General features: G+C 41.7%; 3 protein-coding genes across 7 annotated transcripts in view; all 3 read left to right on the top strand.

Annotated features, from left to right (window-relative positions):
- Positions 1-48: 48 nt before the first annotated feature.
- On the top strand, positions 49-10,571 carry spdl1 (spindle apparatus coiled-coil protein 1). Of its 2 annotated transcripts, none has more exons than XM_003454296.5 (14): positions 49-178; positions 1,306-1,467; positions 1,632-1,808; positions 2,452-2,646; positions 2,960-3,109; positions 5,008-5,106; positions 5,234-5,344; positions 5,434-5,574; positions 5,984-6,090; positions 7,904-8,024; positions 8,521-8,587; positions 8,668-8,850; positions 8,935-9,010; positions 10,256-10,571. In XM_003454296.5, exons 2-14 carry the CDS (start codon positions 1,306-1,308, stop codon positions 10,401-10,403), a joined length of 1,737 nt encoding a protein of 578 aa, XP_003454344.1. In that variant the 5' UTR covers positions 49-178; the 3' UTR covers positions 10,404-10,571. The 2 variants fall into 2 exon arrangements, with proteins under 2 accessions (XP_003454344.1, XP_025765330.1); XM_025909545.1 differs by lacking the exon at positions 49-178 and adding an exon at positions 618-749.
- A 288-nt stretch (positions 10,572-10,859) lies between these two features.
- sil1 (SIL1 nucleotide exchange factor) lies at positions 10,860-18,988 on the top strand. 2 transcript variants are annotated; one of them, XM_003454297.5, is made up of 12 exons: positions 10,860-10,984; positions 11,476-11,579; positions 12,314-12,461; positions 14,886-14,991; positions 15,132-15,237; positions 15,334-15,420; positions 15,513-15,608; positions 15,702-15,823; positions 16,489-16,585; positions 16,788-16,952; positions 17,114-17,278; positions 17,365-18,988. In XM_003454297.5, exons 1-12 carry the CDS (start codon positions 10,948-10,950, stop codon positions 17,560-17,562), a joined length of 1,431 nt encoding a protein of 476 aa, XP_003454345.2. In that variant the 5' UTR covers positions 10,860-10,947; the 3' UTR covers positions 17,563-18,988. The 2 variants fall into 2 exon arrangements, with proteins under 2 accessions (XP_003454345.2, XP_005458941.1); XM_005458884.4 differs by having other exon boundaries at positions 10,889-11,042.
- Positions 18,989-19,581: 593 nt separating this feature from the next.
- Positions 19,582-21,587, top strand: part of uvssa (UV-stimulated scaffold protein A) — a 33,311-nt gene continuing 31,305 nt past the window's right edge. For 2 of the 3 annotated variants that reach the window (XM_025909550.1, XM_025909552.1), the window contains exons 1-2: positions 19,582-19,759; positions 20,255-20,374. In XM_025909550.1, the coding sequence (XP_025765335.1) occupies positions 20,265-20,374 (110 nt within the window). In that variant the 5' untranslated portion in view covers positions 19,582-19,759; positions 20,255-20,264. The remainder of the gene's footprint in view (positions 19,760-20,254; positions 20,375-21,587) is intronic. The other variant, XM_005458885.4, reaches the window with a different exon arrangement.

Raw genomic sequence — 21,587 nt, forward strand, 5'->3', positions numbered from 1 at the left:
TTTATCAATGAAATTGTTTATTTCGATGTGCGCGACTCTCTCGGTCCTCCACACCTAGAGGGCGATATCTCAACAACGCCAGACTGACGAATCTCCAAAGTCTCGCAGAGCCAAGTTGTCGCGATAGCTGGTTGGAGTCGGATTCAAATTGTGGCGCTTTGGCTGGTCGTTAAGAAAGGTATATTTAATGCTTGTTTTTGTTATTGTCAGTTTATCTATTTTATAGGCACTTCGTCAGTAGAAGAACTGCTCACAGTAGAGTTGTTGTTGCTAAATAAAGAAAATATCGTTAGTTCGGGTTTGTCATATTGAAATCTTAAGCCTCCCCAGCCTTAGATTGTGTGGACAAGCAGGAGCTAGCTGTCTTTACGTGACTTGTTGACATATTTTGGCCGATACTGTATGCGTTTACTATCTGCTGTAGCTGTTGCGTATTGTCCTCCTGGACATTTACTGTCACTATTAAACTTATTAACGGCGGGACGTTAGCTTCTGATTAATTGGAAAGAAGGAAATTAAGGCTGTATAGCACTGTCTTACATAATAAACGAGAACACGGTATAGACCTTAGCATAAACGGTTGCATTTATGTATGCCTTTCTTGATTACTTTTGTGTGTCACTTTTTAATACATGCAGTGTTTCTGAGTTGGACAGTGGAGTATTAAAAAAAAACAAAACTATATTATACTGAAAATAAAGCAGGATCCCAGCTTAACAGCAACAAACCTGTGTTACACTGACAAACAGGTTAGTAACTTGTGTGACTTCCAGTTAGTCCCACTGATCTGTGAGCTCTCAGATTTCAAAAGCTGCACCTGTCTACATGTGTTCATCAGACTCCAAGTGACAGAGAAAATGAAAACGATAGATAAAATAAAAGTCACATGGTGATAGCAAATAATTCAGGAACTGGATATTGAATTGTTAAGACTGACACCAATATTTGTTCATTCAAAAAGCTGATACATCAAATTATATATATTTTTTTTTTAGCTTTCAGACACATTGTAAGTACTTACTAAGATATTAATGACAATGCAGGTTAATGTTGTTGAATCTTGTTTAATGATCACAAGACATTGGTTACTGCTGGACTAGATCAGCTAGTTGTTGTGTTTGTGGCATTTTTTAATATTTGTTGTCAACATGGCAGTTGCAGAGTGCCCGTGGACACTTGTTATTAAGACAATATAAGAACAGTGACACTGAGCAGCTCCAGTCTCTGTTGAGCTCCTGGGCTTTTTCAGTAATGACTGAAGCACACAGCAGATTTTAACACACATTTCTGTCCTTCCCTTTCCAGATGGCAGCAGAAGAGGAGATCAAGGTACTGAGGATCCAGCTCAGAGAGAAGGAGGAGCAGGTTCATCAGGCTGCTCAAGCTGGCCTGGATCTCCTCAACCAGCAGGTGGAGCTGCAGAACCGACTGGATGAACAAAGAGTAGAGATGACCAACGCCCTTGAGGTCCGCTCTTACACAAATAAAGAGAAAGAGCTCCAGTAAACTGTGCCATGAACCCAATACAAATGTCATTGTTTTCCTAATTTTTCCTCCTGTTGGTTATCCAAACTAACTTTATCATTGTTTCAAACTTCTCCACCTGTCTTTGTATGATGTGTGTGCCACAGGCTCTCGAGCAAGACAAGTACTCGTTGCAGAAGGAAGTGGAGCTGAAAACTCGGATGCTGGAATCACTGCAGTCGGACTTTGACTGTGTGAAGAATCAGCAAAAACGGTACCTTCAAGAACAACAAGAACATCTGGAGAGGGCTCATAGCATGGCACTCAGTGAGCTTCACAACAAGGTACAACAGCATGTGGTCTGAGGTCTGTACTAGCGATAGGCAGCTATGCTGAGTATACAGAGTTATCAGAGTTCCTTTACCAGGTTAAATGCACTATGGTAGCTTACACTCACCAGTAAAAGCCCCAATTCTTGAGTGGCTGTTAGAGCAGTAAAGTAAGATACTTGTTGAGGTATAGCACGCTGTTACTGCCTCCAGAACTGCCTTAATTCTTTGTGGGGCTGGAAACATGATTCAGAGAATCTGGTCCATATTGAAATGATGGAGTTGCACAGTTGCTGCAGATTTGTTGGCTGCACATACATGATGCAAATTTCCCATTCCACCACATCTCCAAGGTGCTCTGAGTATGAGTACAGTGATTGTCCTGTTGTAGAAACCAGTTTGATATGATTTGAGCTTTGCATTATGCTGTGCATTACACTGCTGGAAGCAGCCATAGAGACACTGTGGTCATAAAGAGATAAACATGTTCAGCAACAATACTCAGACATGCTGCAGGATTCAAACAATGCTCAGGTAGTGCTAATGGGCTCAGAGTGTGCCAAGAAAATATCCCTCACAGCCTGACTGGTACACGGCAGGATGGATCCACGCTGTCATGTTGTTTTCCAACCTGTGATTGTAGTTTTTGCTCTCTCAGATCCTGAGGTTGCAGTCTTCTCTAGAGGAGTCCCAGCTGAATGAAAAACAGCTCAAACACAAACTGGAAATGCAGACGGAGACGCTGAATAACAAGATGGAGGAGCTCAGAGCTCTAAACGAACACACGCAGAGTTCCATGACGTCGGAGATGATGGAGGTGCAGATGAAGATCACAGAGCTGGAGAACGTTAAAGTGAGTGACTTACAAAGGAAAGTTCTACAGACAGCTCATTCTCACAGTGACAGTGTGATAATAGAGACCATCCAGAGCTGAGCTGCTCTGTTAAGCTGTTCACATAAAGGCTTGTGGATTTGACAAGCTGCTTAGTTTTTCCAGATGTTTTTGGTCCTTTGAGCACCACAAAGCATGTACCATCCATGTCCAACCAGGTCAACTAACACGAGAAGTATCTAGATGAATAAAGATGATTAATGGCATGAGAAGAAGGGGTGTTCTCAAGTGGTTGTTGAATCAGCAAGTGATGTAATCTGTTTTGGTCCGCCAGGTGGAGCTGGAGCAGGAGCTGCAGGAATCGCAGTACAAGGAGCAGCAGCTGGAACTGAGCAACAGCAGCCTGCAGCGGCAGCTGGAGCGAATCACAGAAGAGAAGGAGGAAAGGGAGAAAGAAGCGGTGTCCTGGTTCAATGCATTAGAGGTAAACATGTTACAGTCTTTGTGGATTTAAAGTGAAAGCAATAAAACACTCATTCCCTCATCTGCTCTTCTCTGTGTTGTGCAGTCACACCAGGCTGGACCTGGAAATGCCTGGAAAAGTCTTGAATAAGCACTTTCACTAATCTCAAAATAGATTATTATATTTTCAATCTAAAAATCTTAATTAAAAGATTGAAATTAGGAAAGTAGGAGCTGATATTGTGCATTTAAAAAATAAATATTAAAAAAATAAAATAATCATTATTCGAGTAAGTAGAATTGGAACGATGACCAGAACGTTGGCTCACGTTCTGGTCATCAGCCTGGTCTCTGGAGCACTCTGATGAAGCTCGTACTTGCTGCTGGGTTGGTTGTCCCTGACTCTGCTGCAGTCATGTCCTGTGATAGTCTAATCAGGGCAAAGCCAATCATATGGCGCAGCCAAGTTTGAATTCTTAGAGAAGCGTGTTTAGTTCCATACAATAAGATATCCATTAACCACATCAGTAAGCATTTCCTGCGTACACTTAGTTACATTTTAAGGTGCATTTCCACAACAAAAGAGTGGTCGCTTCAGTCTTTTCTTCTTTGGCTCTCGGAGGAGGCGGACACACTTTTTCTCCTCTCCCTTAGCTTCCCTGCTTATGTCCTTGTCTAGTCTCGTGTTTTTCTTTGTATTTTCCCTGGAACACTCTCTCACAGTCTGTTCTCTAAAACCTAAAAGAGGAATTATGGATTTGATCAACTGGTCCCTGAATGCAATTGACACCCTTTTCTCAACGAGAAGTCTGGGCTTGGGTGAGCCTGAGTGGTGAAGATATCTACCTATTCGGAACCATGGTAACAGGGTTCTTGCTGATCGGAGCTGGCTTGGCCCTGACTTATCGAAGAATTAAGAAAGTGGAACCGGCTGTTCAAACCCCCACAAGGCTGCCCGCTGGGATTGGAACGATGGGAAGAGGCGTGAGTTTCTCAAAATGGGCTCATTGAGTCAGCACGGATAAGATCTTGGAGAGGCTACGGCTGCTGTGAACACTCAGAATAAGACCTCTGACTGCAGACTGGATACATCTTGGAAGCGCTAGCCCGGAATAACATCTCTGGGCGCAAAATTGGATGACATCTCGGGGAGGCACACTGCCGTGAGTTCTCAGACATTGGCTCCTTGAGCACAAGAAGTGACAACATCACAGAGCGCAAGTATGGCGAAGCTCGCGGCTCTCCAACGGGAGATTGAGAGACCAGTGTTGGACTGTAGAACTGCTTTGAAATTCATATGAGCTGTTCGCACTAAAGTAAAAAAATAACATCACTTATGCGGATACCCCTTTGGCCAAAACTCCCTGATAACGACTGTGTTGAGTCTGTTCCTTCCCATCCCATGCAAGGCCACCTGGGTTGGCTGGAAGACTGTTTACTTAGCCTGGCAGGGCGAAGGACACTGTCTCAGCTGAACTCTGGACACGCACACACATACATATACTGATACTGATAAGCACTCACCAACGCATCACCCTCCCTACCCCGGATCCAACGCCACCTCCAACGCTTACCTCCCCTCTGATGTGGACATCGGGTCAGTTGGAGGCGCAGTCGAAAGATTGCAGCGGTCCCAGATTAGATGCACACACTGGAACTCTTTCCCATGTTGCTTGTCTGTGTTTATTGTGCTATGGTGTGTTGATATCTGTGCATTCCTGTATTATCCTTTTGTGTTACACATTTCGATGTTTTTTTCCTCGCTACCTGGCCTGACCTGTCTCCCCAATGTGATGTTTGTGTATTGTATGTATGGTCGGCAAGGTCTGTCATCTCGGTTGCGGGCAAAAGACCTGCAACTGACAAATAAAGGCTATCTCATCTCATCTCATCTCATCCTTTCTCTCCCTGTAATGACAGAAATCTCGTGAGGCCAACAGGGATCTGCAGATCGAGTTGGATCAGGTTCTTCAGCAGGCCCAGGATCCAAACAGCAAAGGGAACTCTCTGTTTGCTGAGGTATAAAAGAGTGTTTCACACTTTCCTTTGACAGCAGGTCTGTCTCTAAGTCCAGAGTTGTGCTCCTGAGAACTCGGTCTTGAATCGAACCTGAAACCTCAGTAAATGGCTCCATGTTGTGTTGCAGCTGGAGGATAAGCGGGCTGAGATGGAGAGGCAGCTCATCAGTATGAAGGTCCAGTATCAGTCGCTGCAGAAAATACACGCCTTTAGCAAACAGCAGATGCAGCGCTTGAAGGTACTGTGTGATAGCTCATCTGGGCAGGGTCGCTGTTTTGTAACTGATTGATTGTTGGCTGACGGTGTGGATGTGCGTGTTTGGTGCAGGTGCAGATAGCCACTCTGATGCAGCTGCAGGGCTCCAGGGCTGATCCTGCTCAGCTGGAGAGACTGCAGTCCATGCTGTCGGAGAAAAATGGAGAGATCCAGAATCTGATGACTAAACTGCAGAGACTGGAGAAGGTGGAGGTGAGAACGTAACAGCCAGTGCAGTTTGTAGAACGATTTCACTTTCAGAAAGTGTGTGTGCTCGTGCGAGAGTAACACCTGGCCTGTTCCACAGACAATTACACAAAATGCTTTTAAAGAACATTTACTTCACATGTTAATCCTGCTTACTGGAAAACGTTCCCAGCAGACGACTGAGAGGTGCTAGCATAACATTTATAAATTAGCGCTGGATGTTAAATAGTCCAAAATCTACAGAAAACTGCAGGCTCAGATAGAACTATGTTTCTCACAGATGGGATGCTCCTGCTTTAACAGGAGCTCGGCTAAGCCTCTCGCATATCATGAACTTGTGCTGTTTTACTTATGAGATACACCCTGCTCTCCTAGATTTGGACACACAGTCACATGTCGTCTTTCCCGTGTGTAGATGTTGTTGAAATCTCAGCCAGCTAATCCGGCTCCAGCCGATGATGGAGAGGGCCAGGATGAAACATACTACACCGACCTGCTCAAAATGAAGCTCAGCAACACTGTGTGAGTTTGGCTGTTTTCTGGCCTTCTGCTTGATCATTTGCAGGCTGCCTAAAATATAATGATCTAAAGTTTGGACATAGATAATGAGTACTGTGAAATTTCAGCTTCATGAGTTTAATATTTTTCAGTATATGTTTTGGAAGAGTATAAAAGAATGAAATTGTCAGTTGGCCTTTCTTGCCATCAGAATGAGTCCGGATCCATATTTTGGGACAGATGCATCCATAAATGTTGATTATTGGCTCGTTAAAGGCTACGTTTTACGTTTTACGTTACGATTTTTTGATCAAATCTGATTTGTTTGTCTGCTTGTTCACACTACACATAAAATGCGACAGCAAACGCGCTCTAGTGTGAACGCTCAAAGCGGCCCGCATGCGCAAAAGAAGACGTCACACACAACGCGCTCTGTTTAGACCCAGAGCAAACAGTATTGTTTGACTGATGGCCCTTAATATAAAGACTTCAGACTTTATGTTTCCCAACTTTTGCTTTAAGTTATTCTGTTATTTACATAATAATGTCGATAACCTAATAATGATCTTTATTGCAGTTTTAGAGGAGCGGTGCTTCAAAGGATAATCTGCAGATTATACAGTACAAATAAAATGTTCACGTTTCTCCAACGTTGTCTTCCCAACAGTTTCACTGACATCTACACAGGAAGCGTTCGCGATGTCTTCTCCGGCGCTGATAATTGGCGTCTGTCTTGTGTCAGTGACGTAAAAGACGGATTTAATGCGACATGACCGTTCAAACAGCAGTCGCTTTCTAAAACATCGGATGTGTATCGGATTCAGGACCACATACGAAAGTGACCCAGATCGGATTTGAAAATATCGGATTCGTGCCGTTCACACTGTCATACCATGATCAGATATGGGTCGCATAGGGTCAGAAAAATCGGATTTGATGCGCTTTCGCCTGCAGTGTGAACGTAGCCTAAATGGCATAAAATCTTGGTTCACTTTCATGGGAAATGGACTGATTCTCATACAGCGATTATTCTGCTCTACTTGAACACTCAAAGTGCTTTAAAGAAAGGTCAGTGAAACAATTTTAAACAATTTATCATTAATTTGAGGTATTCAGGTTGACACAATGAGAAATTTCAAAGCATGAGAAAACATGTTGGAAATTGGTTGATGTAGATTTAAGAAACAAAACAAAAGAGACAACAGGTTGGATCGATGGGAAAAATACATTACAGGTAAATTTATGTGAAGAAGCCAGTGCTTTGAGCCCCATTCATCTGGAGACAAGTTAAAGTCCTGCTCCGCCACCTTATAGACGGTACTCGGGGTGCTTAATGTAACGGTGTTGTTGGACTTGGATGAAAGTGGGAAAACGGCCTCAGTAATTAGGTTGAGACATTAGAATAGAAGTAGAACCACTGAGAGGTTAAAGAAACCACTGCAGAACAAAATAGTTTTTATCCATTTATAACCGATTTCTCTGTCTTTCCATCTTTATGCAGGAAGTCTGGGTCAGGTGGTTGGTTTTCTTGGTTTCATGAATCAGTGTTTGTCATTCTAAAACACACATATTTGTCTGCACTGGGAAGATTTGATATTTTCAGGATAAAAAATAAACTGTTAGTGTAACAAAGAAGGCTAGGCTTCAGTTATTTCATCTACATATTTTACTTTTGGTTTCAAATAGGTTGACTACGTCTCCAATGTGATGTCTTTTGACATAATGGAAACACAATTCTGTGTGTGTGTGTGTGTGTGTGTGTGTGTGTGTGTGTGTGTGTGTGTGTGTGTGTGTGTGTGTGTGTGTGTGTGTGTGTGTGTGTGTGTGTGTTCCTTAGTAAGGATGCAGAGCGTCTGGGAGATGAGCTTTCTCTTCAGAGGATGAAGTCTTTGTCAGAGAGTCAGAGAGCTCTGGAGCTGGAGAGGAAACTCTTCACATCTGAACGGTTGCTCAAACAGGTAACAGGCTGCTCTGCCAGCAGCACTTCCCTGTGTTAGTATCTCTTACAAGTGCGGTTTAAAACGTTTGCAGTCTTTTGTTCCATTATGGTCACTGATGACAGAATCCCTCATTCCACAGTTATCTAATTGTGCTGGCACCTTTGTGGCTGCTATTGCGCTACAATGCAGATGGAAGCACAAGAGTATCCTAGGTAGTGTTTTCTGTGGAAATCTTAAGTAATTATAAAATTACGTCTAAAACAGTAACGATACTAAAATAACTTCATGGTTTTACAGTAATCATGTAGCTCTAGTTAGTATATGTACTTTGTTTCTTCTACTGAGCTGTAAATTTTAGCCCCCATGATGGGATTTTTGTAAGGAAATGTTCTCCTTTGTTAATATTCAACATTTTCATTTTGAGGCTAAAATATAGAGAACAGGATGTGGACTATTGTATCTGCTGTGATCTTATATCTGCTATTTGATTGGATATTTCGATTTCCTGCTGCAGGCTCAGAGTGAGAAGATCAAGTTACAGTTGCGAGTAGAGGAGCTCCAACACAAATATGAGCCAAAAGGTACATAGCATAGCGCGCCCGCTCTGTACACATCATGCGCCGGTGTTGTTGCAGCTGTGTAAGTCTGCTGTCGCCTGCAGAGGCAAAGAAGAATCTCATCCAGAAGAGGAAGAAAGAGAAACTTCCTGTTGACATCACACCCTCCGTGGAGGAGGCACCACTGGACCGGACCGAGGAGGCCGTTGCTGTGGTGACGGATACAGTTGATTCTAAGACTGCCGACCCCGAGGTCGACATGGGTCCTCCACTGAGCTCCTCAGCAGGTGTGCAGTCACAGTACCATTACAGCATGCTCACTGCAGCGAGGACAAAGCACTAAATAATCGTACCACCGTTCACTGTTGCAGTTTCAGAGGCTGAGCCACGGCCTGCCAAGTGTGTGAAGATCAGTGAAAACGAAGCTACTGTAATTCCCAACCCCAGGTATGTACTAACAGCAGGGATCTGTGCTACCAACTAGGATTAGGTTCTTGGGATTTTAGTGTTGGCTTTAACCCTGGCTTTGCAGAGACGCCAAGGTAGTTTACTGTACATAAATTTCTGTCCACAAGTTGGAGCTAAGGCATAAATACAGTTGATTTTTCTGTTTGGGAGATTATTAGTAACATTCTATCTGTATTTGTTAAACTGAAAGGATTTCACGAGTTTTAATCTTTGGTTTTGAAAAGTGTAGACATTGTTCTCTGTAATATCTATGCTCCTCGTGATGATGATGATGAGGGTGATTTTGATTGGCAGTTTGATTCTAGTCCACAGTGTGATCTTTGCTTTTTAGTGCTGAGTGGAAAATTTAATGTTTCTTGGTTTTTGTTTTTTTGTTTTTCCAGTAGAATTTGTAGTCATTGAATAAATCAGTTGTTTGTAGGTGTTATTGGAAACACTGATAGTTGGTATAGGAGAGAATGTTTGTCTCCACTGTTGCAATTTGGCCAATAAAAAAAGGCCTTTGATAGCAGAGCATGACTTTGTCTTCCGCCCCCTCACCTGAGCCTGGTTCTGCCGGAGGTTTCTTCCTGTTAAAAGGGAGTTTTTCCTTCCCACTGTCACCAAAGTGCTTGCTCATAGGGGGTCATATGATTGTTGGGGTTCCTCTGTTTTCTCTGTTATTGTATTGTCTTTACCTTACAATCTAAAGCACTTTGAGGCAACTGTTGGGATTTGGTGCTATGTAAATAAATGTTTAATGTTGGGAGGGAAGAATTTTGAGCTGTAGAAGCTCGGGCATCCTTAAAGAGTTACTGTGAAGTTGGTTTATTCTAGTTTGTTACATCACGGGTCTAGTAACTAATAATAAAGCATCAGAACTGATTTTTTTGCGTTGAATTGTTGTGTTCCTTTAATTTTATGGTTTTGTCATATTGCTCAAAGAAAATTGGAAATATGTTATGACCCAAGTTAAAGTGTTTAGTGTTCTTCTGAATCAATGAACAAATGAATGACTTGCCAAAAACCATATCTGAAGCTGAGTGCTGAAGAGAAATGTCCCGTTTACTTTGTCAAATGCTTTTTCTTCTAATGACACTACCAAGCTTGTTTAAAAATAAATAGTCTCAGTGCGACTTTAGTTCTGTTTTGGCACATAGTTTTGTTGACTAAGTACAGATGAAAACTGTAAGATCAGGTGCCGAGAGAGCAGTAACTGAATTGCATTGTTTTGGTTGTTCTTAGCTCTCCTTCAGCTGACTGTAAGGAGAAAGTGATGGAGGAGAACCAGCAGCAGAATAAACGAGAGGAGAGGAGAAAGAAACAGAAAGCAGTGGAGATGATCCACGTCAGTTCTAACAGCAGCATGGAGAACCAGTGTGCTCAGCAGTAGGACTCATCAGGCCTGGACTAAACATTGTCACATGTGGACATGTATATGATGCTGCTGTCATTTCTAATAGTCTTTAAAAAAACAACTTCTGTTCTTATAAATAACATATTTGTTCTACAATTGTACCCACACATTTAAATCTATTAAAAATGTTTCCAACATCCTGTATATTCATTTGTTCAATTCTTTCTTGTTACATTCTGTGATATGCAACATATATTGTTAAAATACATGTGCAGTAAGTATACATATGTTTCATATAAATATACTCTATAACTTTATTTTCTTTAGCCCACATAATTAAACATTTCAGTTACATAAAACATGTGAATTTTGATTTGATGTACTGTAGAGCCTGTATAATAAATATGTATAAAATATGCCACCTCTGACAACAGCTGCTGCGTCCCGTTTATTTGAATGTATAACACACTACACCAGCAGGTGGCAGCAGCAGGAGGTTTGTGTACTGTATCGCAGCTCAAAGAAGAGAAGCTGTACGTGGACCAATGAGAGTCGATGGAAAAGCAGCAGAAGCTTTCGGATGTCTGCGGGAACTGTCAGTGCCGGGCTCAGGACAGGTGAAGGCAGCAATAGCATCGCTTCTTTTTCACTGCTGCTTTAATGTCGCTGGGACTGGTGAGTGTGTTTGCTAACCTAAACACTGTCGCCATCATGGAGCTGTCATTGTCGCAGCTTTTCTGGTTCCTCGGGATTTGGGAACTCTTAGCTGTCAGCTGTTATGGCGTTTCTTACGTGCTCATTGTGTCGCCTAGATATGCAAACGTGTAGAGCTATCATTGTGTTACTTTTTTGGTAGCCAGTCTGTAAAGACGCTTCATTCAACATCTTGGCTTTTTAAATCGACATATTTTAAAGGAGATTATCACCAAAGACTGAACAAAAAGTAGTTTATTCCCATTTTTTTGGTTAAAACATGAGATTAGTGAATGGGGTTTTGCCTCGGGCTGAAGAACAGTAATAATGACCAGTGGTGTAGTGGTTAACCCCCCTCGTAAAGCTCAGGAAGCACCTGCAGCTAGCTATAATTCTGACACGCTCTGTGTTCCAGTCACCATGAAGCTGATACCCTTTCATACTGGGGGAGTCTCCTTCATCCTGGCCGTCCTCTTGGTTCTGCATTACTGTCACATAGCCAGCATTCTTGGCCACAAGGTAGGTTGCTGTGATAAGGTGTTTAAAGCTCTCAGGTGTTTGAGCATGCCATTTAGTTTCGCTGCACTGTGATAGGATGGATTTGGCAGCAGTGATGGGTGGGAAAGAGCTGCTGATCAAAGCCTGGCTGTAGGCAAACTGGAGACTCATGAGAACATCCACATGTGTTTCAGCCCCAGCTAGGACTTGGCTGGAATTAGTGGTGTGATAAAAGCTGTTACCTTTTAGCTGATGTAACTATCACTGGTATCAAATGAAGACATCAGTGTTTTTATGGCAGTACACCATAAAGGACAATATCTTGTACTGGGACTCATGCAAAGAATAAAAATTAAGGGCTGCAAATCAGCAGAATTGGTCTCCTTGTTTTACCTGCTAAAAGCAATAATGCCTTTTGTTCTGTGCACTGTCGCTTCTCAGGAGGAATATGACTTATATTCTAAAGGGGCTTTGCATAATTAGTAACACTAAAGAACAGAAAGACGCTGTAGTATAAATGCTGGTATATTTCCATTAAGGCAATTAGCCTCTTTAGAGAGAACTTGGAGGGCTACAGCTGGAGTGCTTGTATGCTGATGTAAGAGCTATGAAGTAAAAATAAAAAACAGTAGCAGTTTAATAGTCAAGCACCATCAGAAATTACATCTGAGTTTGAGTGAAACCCAAAGAAAGGTGTTTGTCATTAAACCAGGGAGGTGCCTGATTTTCTTGCCATCCTGTTTCTCTTTGCACAGTCTGGAGGTGATTTAATTGTGGTGGAAAACACAGAACATGAGGCTGTAAATGGTGAACAGGAAGAGGTGGCAGTAGATGATGTGGAAGATGATGAAGGAGATTTAGACGTTGTCCAGCCCAGTGAGCAGTGGCAGACACTTAAACCAGGTAATACCCTCAGTTTTTCCTTCACAGGGCTTTTTCCCGGGTTCTGAATAATGACAATCAGTCCTAAGATAAATATTACTTTGTGTATGATCTAATGCTTCAGATGACGATAGACCGTATAAAGATGAAGCCTCCATATGGAGTTTATATGATTCTCCTTTCATGTAACCTCACAAAAGGGAGGTTATTTAATTTTCTCTATGCAAAATCATCATTTTAGTATCTGTAAAGTTTAACGGTACCAACGCAGTTATTGTGATAGCCACTATTTTCTTAAATAACCATTATTGATGCAACAGTCAACTAGAGATGGACCGATCTGATATTACGTATCGGTATCGGTCCGATACTGACCTAAATTACTGGATCGGATATCGGCGAGAAATAAAAAATGTAATCCGATCCATTAAATATCAAAAAAGCACCTCACACAACCTGTCACACGGTGTAACTCGGCTCATAACCGTAGCACGTCGGAGCAGTGTGCTCACGTGATAGAGCAGCTGTGTGTATTTGGAGCCTCGCTACCAAACCAGCATTTCATCTCCGAGGAAGTTATCCCAGAGAGAAGTAAAGCAAGTACGTAAGTTCATCTCTGAATGTTTGTAAAGCGTTCCCATGTTAACCTTAACAACCGATATATGGAGCGACTGCCTCTCTCTCTCTCTCCTGCTGCTACTTCAATCGTGAAACTGATCAATGATCAGCTGATCGGCTTTTCTGTGGCGAGTCCGTCTCTCTTCTTTGTTTTTGGCCCACTTTGCACCAGAAAGAGGAAACCAGCGGCGGAACAACAGCAGCACGTTTAAGCTTGATAAGCTGTTGTTAGAATGTATTTAATATTACTTTCTACACCAGGATCCTTTTCTACGTAGCTGACGGCTGGTAACTGTGCAGGGGCGGATCTAGCAAAGTTTAGCCAGGGGGGCCGATAGGGCATGAACAGGGAAAAGGGGGCACAAAGACATACTTTTCTTTCTTATTCTCATTTAAAATGTCGAGCTTTTAATAAATAATTATCTGAATCTTACACCCAAAGTTTTAATCTGATGTAAAATGTATAGAAGTCCATTACTGTATATAGTAACTGTTAAGTCTAATATACCCTAGTAAGCTATAGTACTTTTTCCTTTGGGACGGTACCATCTGTGCAGTCTGCAATTCTGTTGAAGAAAGATGTTGAATCTATTTAATTATTCTTGAAAAATAATTTATTTCTGTGCATTTTTTTTCACCCTGCATCAAATTAAAGTTGATTACATCGATTAAGCATCATGAGGTGGAGGGTGGGGGGTGGTTCCCTATTTTCTTTTGCTGGGAGTTTGCAACCCTATTAGTTAGGTTGCTTAATATTTCTGCTAAATACTCTTTAAAATACCAGAATAGGGAGGATGGAGCAGGTTTAAGTTTATTAGATTGATCAGTGTTGCTGAACTATGAAATATTTTGGGTGCAGTGTATTTTTTACATACAGGTATAACAGAATAGCTTTAGTGTTGTTGTTTATTTAAACTTGAGTATGAACTTATACAAAATGCAGCAAGATATTAAAAACAGTTTTATTGATTAAAAAACACACTATATCGGATTCATATCGGTATCGGCAGATATCCAAATTTATGATATCGGTATCAGACATAAAAAAGTGGTATTGTGCCATCTCTACAATCAACAGTTACCCATGTTGCAGTTCCTTTGACGGCCACTTTGGCTCCAGAAGGGAGTGAGTCCCAGTAACTGTAGCAATCTCCGGGGATGTCCTGTTAACAAGGTGCACGAAACAGATATTTAGTCTCTTACAAGCTAGTAACACAGTGTTGTCTGGTTCACCCTTAGACCTAGCTGCAGTTTTTTCTGCTTGAATGATTCGGTGTTAAGTGGCTTAACAAACAAAAAGGTACAAGGTCTAGAGTTTAAAGAAGTGAAAAAGCAGCCAATGTACAAAGAAGAGCTTTGAAAGACTTTCAGAAAGCAGAAAATCTAAATCTAGCAATATCTAATATGAAGGGTGGTTAAAACATTTTCACAGTACTTCATTATAAAAATTCACATTAGTGTCACGGCGTGTAATTGCTGTTATTTACAGACATGATTTGTTGCACATACTAAAGGCCTTTATGCGCAGCCTTATATCACATATACACAGCCATTAGCAGAACAAAAATGATCTCTCCATTTTTCCTCAGCAAATCACTGATGGCTGTAATGCTGTCTGACTGTACAGCCAGAATTATGAAAAGACACACTGTAGTCCAGAAAACATACACGCCCACCATGACCCAGCTGACTCAAACACCATCAGTTTGTACGTGCATCCATCCATTTTCTGCTGCTTCTGGGTTTCAGCAATCTGGGAGCTCATGAGTTTCATAATATTCAGTAGTTGTATAATTATTTTGAGCTACTCTGTCTGTGCACACACAGGTCAGGCAGTGCCACAAGGTTCTCATGTGAGGCTGAATCTGCAAACGGGTGAGAGGGAGGTCAGGCTGGGAGAAGAGCAGCTGAAATACTGGACAGAGGAGCACAGGTGGGGTCCAGGCTAAAACCTCAGTCTGAGACAGTAGTTTATTTCCCTCCCTTTAATACTTCTTCACGCAAAGTGCACCCAGTAGGGGGCAGTGGTAGGAAACGACAAAATGGGTTTGCAGTAAAAGTGTACATTTTCAGGGAGGAAGAAGAGCTCCGGTCTTCTTTTAATCCCGATGAGCTGAAACGAGCCATGAAGAAGATAAAAGAGGACTGGAAGCTTGCAAGCAAGGACACAGAGCAGAAGGTAGTAGCACGAATGCCACTGTTGAACTTAAGTCTGATTACGTGCTGGCAGCAGAAGCTTTACTGTGTGTCTCCACTGCTGGCTGTGCACTTCTAGGACTCTGTGGCTTCTAAGTTTCGCACAATGGAGGAGTTGAAGAAAGACATGGCTCAGCTGGACCTGCTGCTGGAGACGGATGTTCAGGTACATCAGTCTTCTTGGATCTCATTTATGATTGTGAGCTGTTACTGTGAAACGTTTGTGCTTCAGTCAAATGAAGTTTCTTGCATGTGTAGATAATGAAGCGTCTGCTGGAGCAGTTCAACAGCAGCAACTCAACTACCGAACAAAGACTGAGCATCCTGACGGAGCTCGAATATCTGGTGCATCAGGTAACACACACACACACACACACAGGATGATGTTTCACACTACGTTGAATTTTCCCGTCTCTAACCCTGCATGAATGCTTGTATGTGTGCTAGGTGGATAATGCTCAGACTCTGTGCTCCATGGGGGGCCTCCAGTTCATTTTAGAAGGTCTGAACAGCTCTGACTTCAGATTACAGGAAAGCTCTGCCTTTGTCCTGGGCTCTGCATTAGCCAGGTATGATATTTAGCCTTGATTAAGCTTGATTAGTCTGAGCTACATGTTCCAGATATGCAGATATGTCACTTCTTGCTGTACAGTGGTGTCTATGATCACATCAAGCTTCTGTAGCTGTTTAAAGTCAAAACAGGTGGTTTTACTTTTGAATTTTTAAATACATTTTTGACTTTTCTCTACAAATTGTGCACAACATTGTTTTTTTCTTGTTTCCTATGTGACTGAATTGTATTGCAATAACCCTGATTGTAATGACACTCCCAACAGTGCTGCAACTTATCAGATGAAATCATATAATGTCACAGTACACTGACACTGGCTGGCACAACATCATGGTTGAATTTTGAAAGTCAAGCAGCAACTACCAGGCTTAGAAAATGACCAAATAATAGTCAAATAAATAGTTGAATACAAGACTTTGTGTCTTGAAAGTCTCAAATCTCTTCTGAGCAAAACACTTGAGTTGAAAGCAAACCTTTTGGCACACTTGGAGAGTAGTAACTCAGATTTACTGAAGGTAAAGTTTCCTGTTTCCTTTTCTCGCCTTCTGTTTGTTATAGATCATGCTTACAGGCCTAACATGCTGTATTTGTGTCTGTGGGGACTGCCCACTCTGTGCATTAGTACGACTGTCAGCTTTGTCACACTTTGTGTGTGTCCTACAGTAATCCAGCAGTTCAAGTTGAAGCCGTGGAGAATGGCGCCCTGCAGACATTGTTAACCACGCTGGCCACTGCTCAGCAACTCAGAGTCAAAAAAAAGGTAAGCACACCCACACAGCTTACAGTTTACATTCAGAAAGTTGGAGACAACACGTTGCACAGAGAACTTCACAAAAGAAGGCAACTGGACTTGTTTAGGTTTGTGAAGATGATTCACCTCTCAACCAGGAAGAATGAGAACCTACACACACAGCTGAAGTGTGTGTGTGTGTGTGTGTGTGTGTGTTCGTGTTCGTGTTCAGGTTCTGTTTGCAGTGGCTTCCCTCTTGCGTCACTTCCCCTATGCACAGCGTCACTTCCTGACACACGGGGGTCTGCAGGTCCTGTCAGAGCTGTTCAGGACTGACGACAGTGGAGTTCTGCGTACACGCATCGTCACCATGTTATACGATATGATTACTGAAAAGGTACAGTAAACGTACGCTCCTGCTCCTAGATTCCAAGCCCACACCTCTTCAAATACAAGGTCTAAATGATCAAAACTGGTATCAGTAGAAGGTTGGGACTTTAAGAGTTCTAGTGCCGAGCTCGTGGGATCATTCTCATGATTTGTTCTGCCTTCTTCCAGGAGCTGATCTTCCAGGGAGGTCTGGACCCAGTACTGGATGCGTCTCATGATGAGCGGCGGCGGCAGTACTCTAAAGTGTCTTTGCAGGAGGAGCTGTTGGAAAAGGGCTGGTGCACTCTGGTCCCACAGCTCCTGGAGTCTTCAGAGAATGACTACAGAGAGAAGGTGGGTGGTTTCATCTATTTTACATTAATAGTATAACTACTGTTTAAAATGAACTTGACCTAAGAGTCGGTGCTGTGTTTTTGCAGGCTCTCCAGGCTTTGTTGGCAATGGCTCCAGTGTGTTTGGATCAGTACCGCTCAGACGGCTCTCTGCAGGCTTCTCTTCACTCTCTGAAGCAAGAGTACCAGGAAATGATCCAGTCAGAAATAATTCTAGGAGAGGAGAACAGCTACTTTGAGGAGATTGTAGAACTCATAGATGCACTGCAAGTCAAAATGAAATGATCAGAGGACAGCACTTTGACATTTCATATGAACACAGCATACATCGATGAGCTGGTACATTTACTCTGTTGGGGTGAGACAGTCAATCGCAGAGCAGTGGACAAAGAGCACCACAAGGAACACAATTTTGGGGACATAACGAGTGAACTGGCCCTGAGGAAGACAGCTGTGCGATTAGTCAGCATGAACACAACCAACAAATACTTCTTGTGTGGCCTAAAAATGTTCTCCACACTTCTGAAGCTTTGTATGGCCTCTCTGAGAATTTACCATCAATAACGTTGCTTTTCTTCTAATCACTGTGGTGAGTGGGTAGGGTGGTGTACACACACCGCTAATCCCAAAGAACAGTGATCCCTGTTGCTGTATGGAGTCTCTTCTGGTTGCAGTCACAAGTGAATGTGTCACAGAAGGAATCGATTCACAGTGACGGTGGCACAGTGATGGCCATGTAGTCCCGCTGCATGTTTGATAGGAAGCAAGAGCTGGGTCATGTGCTTTGAAGCAACTTCACTATGCCAGGATGTAACTGGCTTCACTTACTCTAACATTAGACATCAGGTTAGGTTAAGTGTGCGTATTATGGGCGTTATTAAGTCAGAGTTTCATGCAGAAAGCAGCGTTTAGCAACGTCTGACTGATCATGAACGTGGATATGTTTACTGGCAGCAGAGCGACGTATTTTATGAAGACCGTCAAGCAACGCTGCAGCCACAGCCGTAGTATCTGAATGTGGAGTGCTATACATTACAGTATTAAACAACACTGTATGATTGCATGTATTTTCAAACAGAGACTTTGTGACTACATGGGAATGTAAAAACTGTTTGATATTTAATTTTAAAGTCATGCCACTCTGTACAGTGGACAGTGTGAATGATACTGTAACATGAACGAGTGTTGTTGGTGACACACAGACAGATGGACAGGTGTAGCAGTCCACTTCCAGCTCCTCTCTCCTCTAGGTCCCGACCTGGCCCCACTGCACCACCCCTTCCCTGCAGCAGAGCCACAGACCACACCCCACCACAATTACTGTTTATGTAACTTAGGCAACCTGACTTTCCAATAGTCACATCCAATGGAAACACATTTTTCATCAGTTTTAAAATAAAAAAAACAGGATTGTATTTGAAATTTTATTTTCTAAGACTAATATGTTCTACTCTATAGGTTACAGGAAATGTAAGCATTATAGTCTGGCAACACAAGTTATTGCCACTAACAAGAATGTGCTGCAAGTTGCAGTAGAATTTGGATAGATTTAGCTCTTTGGGGCGTGGTGGATTTTGTAGTAATATTTTCACTCTGGACTGATAACTTCAAAATATTCATGTGTTTATTTATTTGAAAAAGATGGTGTTCTGTTGATGTGTGTTCAAGAAAGTAACTTATGGCCCCAAAATAAAAAATGAGTGTTTCCAGACAAAAATGTTTGTTAAACTTTATTTTAGATTTTCCTCCCTGCTGTATTTCAGGAAGTGTGCAGACACTGTAGGTGTATTTGAAACCGTGCATGGGTACAAGATAGATTTTCAAGATTAATCTGGTAAAGAATGCAAATAGATCTCTTTGTGTAATTCCCCAACTTTCCGTGAATGGTCTTTGATCACTCAGTGTTGTCACATAGATCAGATTGTGCTGCCACCATGAGGTGGAAAGAGAAATAATATTTTATTAATTCCGTTTGTGGTCGCTGACCATAAATAATACATTTTAATGTAAAAGCGAAGGCCCATATAAAATCTGACTTAGGTCCATGACTTGGACACGCCCCCATACATACTACGTATGTGTTGTAAGACATTTATTTACAAGGGGTCACTTTTTAAAAAAAGTTTGTTTTAACACTGGAAATCTTCTCCTCTCTCAAACCCAAACTGCAGCCGATGTTTAAGAACTGTGTTTAGGAAAAGCAGCTGTTTGTTGTTGCCCACTCACCCCTGAGTGACGGCCAAAACGATAATGAAGCACAATCGACAGGCACGGTTTGATGCTCTTATTCTGAAAAGTCAAACCGGTAGTACACGCGCTTCCAGGAAATGCATGACATAACTAAACGATGCCGTATGTAAACAGAGTAAAACAGTCGCTGTTCGGTTATTGATCTTTGTCATGAATGAAGCGGCTCACAGAGGGGACTCGTTAACGGGTAGAAGCCTTCCTGAGGTTCTGTGTTTAAACAAGCTGGCGCCTGGTAAGTAGCTAACCGGCAGATGCTGTTGTGTTCATACTTTGTTAGGATTGTACCAGCTAGATGGATGCTAGCCTTAAATGACTCCAGCTGAAATCTGGAGATTTCTTTGTTTCTTTGATTTGAATTGTGTATATTTTTCTGTATCTGGTTAAGTTCTATAAAATAAAAAACGCTGCACAAATATCTGATTAATACTCACCGCCAGCAGTAAACAGTTTGTGTCAGCGACTGTTATCATAAAGGTCACACATACAGATTATTTACTTGTGTATAACTAGTTACTAACGTGGATCATACCGGTGTGTGAAAAATAACAGGCAGATGATTTGCTTAAAAATAGCAGTGGTGTACCTAAAATGCTGATAACTAGTTTTTTAACTTCAGCATTGGCACCTGTCCAATTTTTACATGAAAGATTTTAATTCAGAGTAAAGTTTTACCTTTGTGTAACTACGGAGTCACTCCGTATAGTTAAAGGTATGTTGTTGTGTGCAGATGAATAGTGATGGAGCTGTCTCAGAGGGAGCGTCTATCGGAGTTGGTGGAGGAACTGACTACATCAGGACAGCCACAGCTCAACCAAGACAAAATGAAGGAGGTCAAAAAGCTCTGCAAGTATGGCATCAGCATTTACATAGGGATTATTTAGTTGTAGGTGTACAGAGGAATTATGAAACAAATGAAAGACTCCAAAATGTGTTTATATCAATCCTTTGGAAAGGGGTCAGGATTGCAAGTATCTGACAACACAGTAAGGAAACCCTGAATCTATCAAGATCTGTTATCAAGCGCGCAGATTGTCTAGAGAATATCAAGAGTAAAACGACACAGAATAACAACAACCCACATTCATCAACAAGCTAATATAATATCACTTCATACTATATCATTGCCATCAAGTGGGGACAATGCAATGCAAACATAGCCTGTGTGTTGCTGTTGAGGGGTTACTGTTGCTGAGGATAGTGCTGGAGGGCAGGGCTGTGTTGATCTGAGACTGTAGAGATGAAAAAGTCCACAGGAGAGATGATAGAACAAGTCTAATGAGACTACAATAAAATAAGAATGTAGCCAAAAAATCTATACACATAAAATACACACACACACACACACACACACATACATACAGTGACATCTTACACTGTATATACTATGGCCACAAGTTTGTATCATGGGGTGATCCAGAATCCTTCTCTTATTAATTATTCCTACTGCTATAAGAATAAAAAAAATAAAGTAATAAATATTACATAATGTATTTATGATGATTCGATTTGTTTGACTATCCACTCTGTGCAGGCAGAAAGCTTATTAAATTTTTAAACTGTAGAGATACAATCATTTGGCTGCTGTAAATTCAGCATTTTGTTTTATTTGAAATGTAAATCTAATATAATCTGTTTCTTAATGTATTTTCTTTAAAAGACAGTGTGTTTTAATCCATAATTATGTGGATATGCATATCAGTTTTTAGTGAAATATAAACCCTTCAGAAAGGCAGGGAACTTACTTTAAAACTAAATATGTTCCCTAAAGCGGTGGACAGAGCTACAGACCCATGACACGCTTACCCAGTTAGCTAGCAGCTAATGACCAGCACACTTGTGCAGTTAATAAAAGGACAGGTAGTATTTGTCGTGCTGTTGCACACACAGCACGCTCATTTCTCTCGTCAGTTGCCACAAGACAAATTACCAACGTGTACATAATAACCTAATACTCCCGTGTGTTATAATTCATTAAAAGGACTAGATGTTACAATCCCTGAAAATTCATTGCTTCAAATGGAGAAAGTCTTGACGGATGGCTGTTATGAGGAAAGGCAGCC

Source organism: Oreochromis niloticus, linkage group LG2 (genome assembly GCF_001858045.2).
Source record: "Oreochromis niloticus isolate F11D_XX linkage group LG2, O_niloticus_UMD_NMBU, whole genome shotgun sequence".
Classification (NCBI taxonomy): Eukaryota; Metazoa; Chordata; class Actinopteri; order Cichliformes; family Cichlidae; genus Oreochromis; species Oreochromis niloticus.